This window comes from Symphalangus syndactylus, chromosome 10, assembly GCF_028878055.3.
Source record: "Symphalangus syndactylus isolate Jambi chromosome 10, NHGRI_mSymSyn1-v2.1_pri, whole genome shotgun sequence".
NCBI classification, from domain to species: Eukaryota; Metazoa; Chordata; class Mammalia; order Primates; family Hylobatidae; genus Symphalangus; species Symphalangus syndactylus.
In genome coordinates this window covers 121429900-121440223 of record NC_072432.2, presented here as the reverse complement: position 1 = coordinate 121440223, position 10324 = coordinate 121429900, and the positions used below count along the sequence as shown (strand labels likewise).

Below are 10324 nucleotides of genomic sequence, written 5' to 3'. Positions count from 1 at the left end.
AAAATTAGCCTGGGAGGATTGCTTGAGCCCAGGAATTCAAAGCTGTAGTGAGCTATGGTTGTGCCACTACACTGCGGCCTGGGCAACAAAGCCATCCCTGTCTCTTAAAAAAAAAAAAAAAAAAAAAAAAAGTGATGTTGCAGTGTCAGACATTGAGCTCTATGTGCTCACTGTGAACACAGTGTGAACGGTGTGGCTCAGGTTCTTTTGGGAGGACAGTAGTCTGATGATGAGGTGCAGGACAAGAGGAGGCCCAGAAGATGTTGGTTGAGAGGCAAGAAGAAAGAGACCTTCTTTTCAGGGATGAAAATATTCAAATCCAACAGGGCTAAAGGAGATGTTCTCTGTGATCCCATCTCTCTTTCTTTCCATGTTGTAACCACCAATACGAAGTCTTTAATGAGCGGGAACTTCATAGAGAGACACAGCACTCCCAACATTATTAAAATTGGTCTCTTTCTGGATGAACCCGTTTTGAAACCATAAAAGCTAACTGGTAATGCATGGTAATTTAGTATTGCATCTAAGTACCTCCTCCAGGCCACCCCCTCACCGCCTCTGCCCCCAAGGCTTTGTTTATTCATTTAGGTACAACCTGGTCATGTGGAAAAAAATCCCTAGGCTGGAATTCAAACAACCAAGTTCTAATTTCAGCTTGCCCACTTACTGATCCATTTTAACCCAAGGAAAGCAACAACTTCTATGAGCTTCACTTTTTCTTTTTAAACTGGAGATATACAAATGCTACCTATTTAAAAATTATAAAACAGGTCGGGCACGGTGGCTCAGGCCTGTAATCCCAGCACTTCAGGAGGCCGAGGCGGGCAGATCACCTGAGGTCAGGAGTTCGAAACCAGCCTGGCCAACATGGTGAAACCCTGTCTCTACTAAAAATACAAAAAAATTAGCCGGGCATGGTGACAGATGCTTGTAATCCCAGCTACTCAGGAGGCTGAGGCAGGAGAATCGCTTGAACCCAAGAGGCGGAGGTTGCAGTAACCTGAGATCGCACCAATGCACTCCAGCCTGGGCAATAAGAACAAAACTCCGTCCCCCCAAAAATAAAAATAAAACCTATAAAACGCAACAGAAACACAGGGTTTGTACATTTGAATTGAAGGGGAATGCATTCTTACTCATTTTGAGAAACAAAGATAGTAAGGAAAGTCTTTTTTTGCCGTTGTTTTGCTTTTTGTTGTTGTTGACTGCTGCCTGTAAGACCTGTTTTACATTGACCAAAGGACCTCTGTTCTGGAATTTTGAACTTTTTGGTATCCTCCAGCACTTGTTCATAACTCTATAACAGCTGTTACCCATGTGAGCCTTCCATTAAGTATTTGTATATTGCACCTTCCTGTCTTCCTCTTTAGATTTCTTTATCCTTGTATTCTCATTTTGCTTCTTATTACAAGACAGGCGCTCAATAAATTTAATGAATTGGACGGGATTCTAAGAGTTCCTAAATTTAGTTATTCTTATTAGGGCATGCCATCTGCTGGTTCCCTGGTGTATCTGTCAGTCAGCCTGAATTCTATAATCCAATAAATTGAAATTTGCATTGAAGCATTTTTTTGTCTCTGTGTTGGGCAATTCCTCTTGGCCCCATCCTTCCACTTCCTGTTGCAGGTGCTATTCTTTCACTGAACCAGTCTCGAATTCTTTTTCCTCCAACCTTCTGTTTACCTGTTGGCCACTCTTAAAACCTGGCACAGTGGAGCCTGCATTTCGCAGCTCCGGAGTGACCAGGAAAATGTGACTGGGCATGCTACGTAGGTAGGGCTGATTTGGAACACACTACGTCTTGAATGAAGGTTTTCAACGCTACTTGTTTCAGGATTCGACGCATCTTCATTCTAGGGTTACATTGAGACATTGCAGTCCCTCCCACGCTCTTGGCCGCCACAGTTGTTAATTTTATCCCCGTGCCCAATTTTGTAGCCAGCCCTCCTGGATCTCGCGGCCAATCAAGAGCCCACACATTGTTGCCTAAGAGACCCCGGATGCTAGCGACGGGATTTATAGACGGTGATTGGGCTGCTGGAAGCTGGGAGGGGTAAGGGACTGGAGGGAGTCAGAGAAAAAGCTGACCTAATGCAACTGTGGCAACGTCAGCGCTTGAGGCTTGAAGAGGGAGACAAGCTAAAAGAGGTGAGAGCTGTGGGCAGTGCATGAAAAAGATGGAGACTCTCTCTTTGGAAAGCTCCAGGGCCTCTCACGAGCCTTATCAGTGCTCCTGGGGATTTCATTGTGCCCTCTCATTTGGGCTACAGTGCAACTGCCAGATATTCATACTTGTGAAATTAACAACCCACAGATAATTATATGCCTACCAAGCATTAGCTCTTTGCGTTGTATTATAGTTCTTGCTTTTTAAAAACTAGTTAAGCGGAAGATGAATTCGTATTTAAATCTACCCATACCCTATTTCTTGATAATTTCCTGATAATAATTTGAGATTCCCTTGTCTGATGATATTACAATGTATGGGTAAATTCTGTTAGCACAGAGACCCAGTCCTATTATGCTCAGTAAACTCTGCATATAACCCCAGAGCCCAGTATCATGTTCTGAGTTTCACTCTACATTTCCACAATTCTACAAGGGTTTTTTTTTTTTTTTTTTTTGGTTGGTTGGTTTTTGTTTTTTGAGACAGGGTCTTGCTGTGTTGCCCAGGCTGAACTGCAGTGGTGCAATCATCTCTCACTGCAGCCTTGAACTCCTGGGCTCAAGGAATCCTTCCATCTCAGCCTCCTGAGTAGCTGGGACTACAGGCGCCCACCACCACACCCACACCTGGCAATTTTTTTTTTTTTTTTGTAGAGAGGGTTTTGCTGTGTTGCCCAGGCTGGTCTGGAATTCCTGGACTTCAACTCCTGGGCTCAAGAGATCCTCCTGCCTCAGCCTTCCAAAATGCGGGGATTATAGGCGTGAGCCACCACACCTGGCCAACATTTCTACAAGTTGTGGTGGTGGTGGTGGTGTTTTTTTGTTTTTCAAGATGGAGTCACACTCTGTCCTCCAGGCTGGAGTGCAGCGGCATGATCTTGGCTCACTGCAACCTCTGCCTCCCAGGCTCAAGCAGTCCTCCCACCTCAGCCTCCCGAGTAGCTGGGACTATAGTCACACACCACCATGCTCTGCTAATTTTTGTTTTGTTTTTGGTAGAGACGAGGTTTCACTGTGTTGCCCAGGCTGGTCTCGAACTCCTGAGCTCAAGTGATTCACCCACCTCAGCCTCCCAAACATTTCTTTTTTTTTTTTTTTTTTTTTTCTGAGACGGAGTCTCGCTCTGTCGCCCAGGCTGGAGTGCAGTGGCGCGATCTCGGCTCACTGCAAGCTCCGCCTCCTGGGTTCACGCCATTCTCCTGCCTCAGCCTCTCCGAGTAGCTGGGACTACAGGCGCCCGCCACCACGCCCGGCTAATTTTTTCTGTATTTTTAGTAGAGACGGGGTTTCACCGTGGTCTCGATCTCCTGACCTCGTGATCCGCCTGCCTCGGCCTCCCAAAGTGCTGGGATTACAAGCGTGAGCCACCGCGCCCGGCCCTCCCAAACATTTCTACAAGTTTTAATCCTTAAACTGCTCCCCACTTGCACTGCTATAGTCATTTTTTCTATTGATTTAACAAATATTGAGTACCTATTATATACTACTGTGATGGTTCAGGTGAGCAGTGAGCATCAGAAAACCGCATAAGCCAAGAATCATCAGAGTTGTGTGGCACGTTCTCAGAGTGGCCATGAGTTCAGTGTGTCTGGGCAGAGAGTGCATGAAGGTGGGGCCAGGTGAGGCTGAAAGGGTAGATGGAGGTAAAATCATGGCAGACCTAGACTTCCACGCGAGGAAGTCTGGATCCTGTAGCCATCAGTGAACCTCTGAAGGTTTTGAGCTGGAAAGTGACATGATCAACTGGTCTTTTAAAAAATACCTAAGAGGAGACTGTGAGCTCCATTAAAGCAGACTCTTATCTTTGTACCCCTAACACCTGCCTTGTAGGTACATAGTAAGGTGGTTAAATAATGATGACAGTGTGAAGAATGGCTTAGGGCAGGAGGTGGTGGCTCGCTTTTGTAATCTCAGCACTTTGGGAGGCTGAGGTGGTGGATTGCTTGAGCCCAGAAGTTTGAGACCAGCTTGGGCAACAAAGCAAGACCTTACCTCTACAAAAAATACAAAAAAAAAAAATTAGCCAGGTGTGGTGGTGCACACCTGTATTCTCTGCTACTTGGGAGGCTGACATGGAGAATTGCTTGAGCCCAGGAGGTTGAGGCTATGGTGAGCTGTGATCACACCACTGCCCTCCAGCCTGAGTGACAGGGCAAGACCTTGTCAAAAAAAAAAAAAAAAAATGGCTTAGAAGATCAAATTGGAAGTATGTGGCCAGGGGACCCATCCTTGCTATTGAAAATGAGACTAGAACCATATGTCAAGAACTAGGGTCATAGACCCTCTTTCTGTATTTTAATTCCAAGAAAAATTAAAGATGAATATTCGGCTGGGTGCGGTGGCTCATGCCTGTAATCCCAGCACTTTGGAAGGCTGAGGTGGGTGGATCATGAGGTCAGGAGTTTGAGACCAGCCTGGCCAACATAGTGAAACCCCATCTCTACTAAAAATACAAAAATTACCCAGGTGTGGTGGTGCATGCCTGTAATCCCAGCTACTCAGGAGCCTGAGGCAGGAGAATCACTTGAACCTGGGAGGCGGAGGTGCAGTAAGTCGAGAGCACGCCACTGCACTCCAGCCTGGGCAGCAGAGTGAGACCTCATCTCAAAAAAAAAAAAAAAAAAAAATCTGTCTTCTTAATAGTAGCAAGTGGTCTGTTCTGTGAACACGTATGTGCATGCAAATACACACACTGCCTGTCTTCTGGAATGGACGAAGGAGGAAAATACCGTAAAAGGATAATAGCAAGAGACGAGGCAGTACATCCACATTGGTATGCTTCAGCAGGCCTATATGGCCAAGAGGGCTGCTTCCCAGGGCCAGGCCCATCTGTTGGAAACCCATCTTCAAGCAGGTTGAAAGAAAGTCTAATCTAAGTGACATGTAGCTCTGAGGAACCAGGAAAAAGAAAACAACCAGTGCAGGCGCTTGGGGGAGTTACCAAGTTACTTGTCCTCATTCAGAAGGATGTGCCTAGGATCAGTCACATGGTTTCCTACACAAACTGGAAAGGAGACAGTTGTTCAGCACAGAGCAGGGGTAAGCAAAATTTTGTGTGTATGTGCATTTTTCTAGGGGGAGAATTCATAGCTTTCATCATATTCTCCAAGAGCCATGTAGCTCTTAAGAAAGGATTCAAAACAACTCATTTAATTTTTATGTTTTTATTATTTTTTAAAAACAGTCTTGCTCTGTTGCCCAGGCTGGAGTACAGTGGCGCAATCACAGCTTACCACAGCCTCGACGTCCTGGGCCCAAGCGATTCTCCCACCTCAGCCCTCTGCCCCCACCCCAAGTAGCTGGGACCACAGGCGTGCACCACTATGCCCAGCTAATTTTTTTTTTTTTTTTTTTTTTTTTTTTACTTTGTGTAGAGACAAGGTCTCACAATGTTGCCTAGTCTGGTCTCAAATTCCTGGGCTCAAGCAGTCTTTCTGCCTCAACCTCCCAAGTGCTGGGATTACAGGCAACAAAACAACTAGTTTAAAAAGAAGAAATGTAGCCCAGGCGTGGCAGTGGCTTATGCCTGTAATCCCAGCACTTTGGGAGGCCGAGGCCGGTGGATCACCTGAGGTCAGGAGTTTGAGACCAGCCTGACCAACATGGTGAAACCCTGTCTCTACTAAAACTGTAAAATTAGCTGGACCTGGTGGCTCATGCCTGTAATCTCAGCTACTAGGGAGGCTAAAGCAGGAGAATCACTTGAACCCAGGAAGCGGAGGTTGCAGTGAGCCAAGATCACACCATTGCACTTCAGCTGGGGAACAACAACAAAACTCTTCCAAAAAAAGAAGAAGAAGAAGAGGAAGAGGAAGAGGAAGAAGAAGAAGAAGAAGAAGAAGAAGAAGAAGAAGAAGAAGAAGAAGAAGAAGAAGAAATGTAGAAAATAAATAACAATAACAAAAATAAATATATCACTTTTTAGCTGGGGAGATCTAGACTCAGTGGCTACACTTTATATCTGTAACTTTTTTTTTTTTTTTTGAGACAGAGTCTTACTCTGTCACCCAGGCTGGAGTGCAGTGGCGCAACCTCAGCTCACTGCAACCTCCACCTCCTGGGTTTAAGCGATTCTCCTGCCTCGGCCTCCTGAGTAGCTGGTATTACAAGTGCGCCACCATGCCCAGATAATTTTTGTATTTTTAGTAGAGACGGAGTTTCGCTAGGTTGGTCAGGCTGGCCTCGAACTCCTGACTTCAGGTGATCCGCATGCCTCAGCCTCCCAAAGTGCTGCGATTACAGGTGTGAGCCACCATGCTGGCCTGTATCTATAACTTGCCTGCTCACATGTACTTTTATCATTAGCTGCCAATTAATATTACTGTAATGAAATCATTTCTTTTGGCTTAGTAACTTACCTAAATGTGAGTCAGATAGTTAGCTGTTGAGGCTGAGAAGAACCTGAGTGCTGATCTGAGTGCCCCTCATTCCAGTGGCATATTGGCAGCAGGCAACTGCAGGAGGGTTTTAAACGTGTCAAATGAGAACCTCAAAGATCTCAGATAGTGTTTGGGAAAATCCCATACTAGCCAAAATATAATGATTTTTTAAAAAATTATCCAAGGCTGGGCACAGTGGCTTGTGCCTGTAATCCCAGCACTTTGGGAGGCTGAGGTGGGCAGATCACCTGAGGTCAGGAGTTCGAGACCAGCCTGGCCAACATGGTGAAACCCTCATCTCTACCAAAAATACAAAAATTAGCCAGGCATGGTGGCAGGTGCCTGTAGTCCCAGCTACTCGGGAGGCTGAGGCAGGAGAAGCACTTGAACCTGGGAGGTGCAGGTTGCAGCGAGCCATTTCTGCACCACTATACTGCAGCCTGGGAAACAGGGCAAGACTCTTTCTCAAAAATAAAAAATATCCAGTATCTGTTGATGTGGGGTCATCTGTGGAGCCCATTGATCAGGCAAGCAGGCCCTGGTCCTCTTAGCCATCTCTGCTACTTGTCCTTGTGAAACCCACCATCAGAGAGTGGAATATGCAGAAACCTGCAAGCCTGAGTGTATATATCAAAACTACTCTCAATCTGCTGTAAATGTCTCGCGTCTTGAAATATTTTGTCATGGCCCTCCAAAAGACAGGGTTTTTTGTCTTTGTTTTTGTTTTTTTGACAGAGTTTTGCTCTCGTCACCCAGGCTCGAGTGCAGTGGTGCGATCTCAGCTCACTGCAACCTCCGCCTCCTGGTTTCAAGCGATTCTCCCATTTCAGCCTCCTGAGTAGCTGGGATTACAGGCATGCACCAGCACGCTAGCTAATTTTTGTATTTTTAGTAGAGATGCGGTTTCACCATATTGGCCAGGCTGGTCTCAAACTTTAGGTGATCCATCTGCCTTGGCCCCTCAAAGTGCTGGGATTACAGGCATGAGCCACCATGCCTCGCCTCAAAGGACAGGTTTTGAGGCACTCTGCGAATGACAAGTTCTAAGAAAAGCTTCAGGGAGGTTCCCACTTATCAAGACCACCTGCCTGTCAGGCCCTCTGCTGGACCCTTTTTCTCTAATCTTTGAAAGAGCAGTTGAGGGTGATTGTATACATCTTCATTTTACAGATGAGGAAACTGAGTCTCAGATTAAATAACTGGCATAAAGTTACACAGTTAGTACAGGTTAGAGCCAGGATTAAACCTGTATAAAGTAAAAAACAAAAAAAAATTGGTTACAAACAGAAACAGATTCTAGCTAATGTAAGCAAATAGGAAGTTTATTGCAAGGATACTGCAATAAGTTTCCTATTTGCTTACGTTAGCCCCATGTTAGAAAGGACATGGGGCTTTTTTAGGGAGTGGGGAGGAGCAATGAAATAGCAGAGACAACTAAACAGTCAGCCTAGGGCACCAATGCTACTTTGAATGACCACCTCACCTGTGAAATAAAGGCCGGGCGCAGTGGCTCATGCCTGTAATCTCAACACTTTGGGACGCCAAGGCGGGTGGATCACTTGAGGCCAGGAGTTTGAAACTAGCCTGGCCAACATGGCAAAATCTCATCTCTACTTAAAAAATACAAAAATTAGCCAGGCACACCTGTAACCCCAGCTACTGTACTGCAACCTGGGAAGCAGGGCAAGACTCTTTCTCAAAAAATAAAAAGTATCCAGTATCTGTTGCTGTGGGGACATTTGTGGAGCCCATTGATCAGGCAAGCAGGCCCTGGTCCCCTTAGCCATCTCTGCTACTTGTCCTTGGAAAATGCAGAAGCCTGCAACCCTGAGTGTATATATCAAAACTACCCTCAATCAGCTACTAGGGGAGCTGAGGCAGGAGGATCTCTTGAAACTGGGAAGCAGAGGTTGTGGTGAGTATAGATCGTGTCACTGCACTCGAGCCTGGGTGACAGAGCAAGACTCCATCTCAGCCGGGCGCGGTGGCTCACACCTGTAATCCCAGCACTTTGGGAGTCCAAGGCGGGTGGATCACGAGGTCAGGAGATCAAGACCATCCTGGCTAACATGGTGAAACCCCGTCTCTACTAAAAATGCTAAAAAATATTAGCTGGACGTGATGGCGGGCACCTGTAGTCCCAGCCACCCGGGAGGCTGAGGCAAGAGAATGGTGTGAACCGGAGAGGTGGAGCTTGCAGTGAGCCGAGATCACACCACTGCCCTCCAGCCTGGGCGACAGAGTGAGACTCTGTCTCAAAATAAATAAATCAATTAATAAAATAAAATAAAATAAGATTAAGAGTAAGCTATTGTCAGCCCAACTGGCCTAGCCTGGTCTCATGACCATCTCTTGGCTAGGGAAGGACAGGCTACCTTAATTAATTAAACCATCAGGCTCTAAACAATGCGGGAAAAGTAATTCCTCCTGAAAATTAAAGTGCTTTAATCAAAAGGAGGCAGACATATACTGGATAACTAAAAATAGCAAATTTCCCCCAATAAACTCAAATCTGTTTATTTCCAAAGCCTTGGCCTTGTTTCTCCCACCATGCTACCTCTTCAATACACCATCAGGCAGGAGTTCTTGTTATTTGGATATCTGGAAGTTAAGAGGGGAGGAGGAGAGTTAATATCACAAGGGAGAAGAATGAAGTGTTTCATATTGCATGATGATTTTAAATTTAAAATACTTTTCTTCCTGGCCAATATAGTATGTCCTTAGCTAGGAGTGATTCTGGATTTCCCCCCAGAATCCAGTGAAAGTAAAGTGGCATCAAACTGACCTGGGTCCGACTACCAATTCCACCACTGGTTATCTGTATGACCCTGGACAGGGTAACATCAATAAGCCAAATTTTCCTCATGTGTAAAATGAGTTAAAACCCACCATCTCACCAGGTTATTGTGCACTTCCATTGAGGAGACGTATGAAGTGCTTGACATATAAGATGCCCCCAATAAATGCTCTTCCCACCCATTCCCTCTGCCAACATACTAAAAAATTATATGATATTAGTATTGTTTTTTTTTTTTGAGGTGGAGTCCCGTTCCGCTGCCCAGGCTGGAGTACAGTGGCACCATCTTGGCTCACTGCAACCTCCACCTCCCAAGTTCAAGTGACTCTCCTGCCTCAGCCTCCCTAGTAGCTGTGATTACAGGCATGCACCACCATGCCCGGCTTTATTTATTTATTTATTACATTTATTTTTAGTAGAGACAGGGTTTCACCATGTTGGCCAGGCTGGTCTGGAATCCTTGACCTCAAGTGATCTGCCCACCTCGGCCTCCCAAAGTGCTGGGATTACAGGTGTGAGCCATCGTGCCCGGCTGGTATTAGTAATTTTTGTTTTCTGAGGGTTATATGATTCACTTCTTCTGATAGGTGTTGTTTTTCTTATGGAAGGATATCCAGTTGTTTCATGATGGCATTTGCACCTCCAAAAAACATAGATGGTCCCAAAATGCAGACAAAGATGAGCACCTGGACACCCCTAAACCATCAGCTATTGAATGACCGGGTAAGTGACCAGACTATTTTAACAATTGAATCCATGACTTAAAGGAAAAAAGATATTAAAATTTTACTTACCAAAATATGAACAGGAATTATTTAGGATTGTGTAATGGATGAATGAAAACCAAAATGAAGATATTCAAAAACTTTTATTGAACCCTTGCTATATGGGCAAGGCTGGCGATAGACCCAAAGTCCTTGCCCAAGAAGAAAAAGTCTTGGATTTGTTCTTTCCCGCGCTGTCACCTTCCTCTCCCACCCCA

At 45.4% G+C, this 10324-nt stretch overlaps 1 protein-coding gene across 6 annotated transcripts in view; it reads left to right on the top strand.

Moving 5' to 3' along the window:
* Positions 1-2062: 2062 nt before the first annotated feature.
* The window catches only part of FBXO16 (F-box protein 16), a 64459-nt gene continuing 56197 nt past the window's right edge, over positions 2063-10324 (top strand). For 4 of the 6 annotated variants that reach the window (XM_063610883.1, XM_055295838.2, XM_055295832.2 and 1 more), the window contains exons 1-2: positions 2063-2148; positions 9951-10065. In XM_063610883.1, coding sequence (XP_063466953.1) covers positions 9967-10065 — 99 coding nt within the window. In that variant the 5' untranslated portion in view covers positions 2063-2148; positions 9951-9966. Of the gene's footprint in view, positions 2149-9929; positions 10066-10324 lie in introns of those variants that run through there. The other 2 variants (XM_055295831.2, XM_055295835.2) reach the window with 2 other exon arrangements.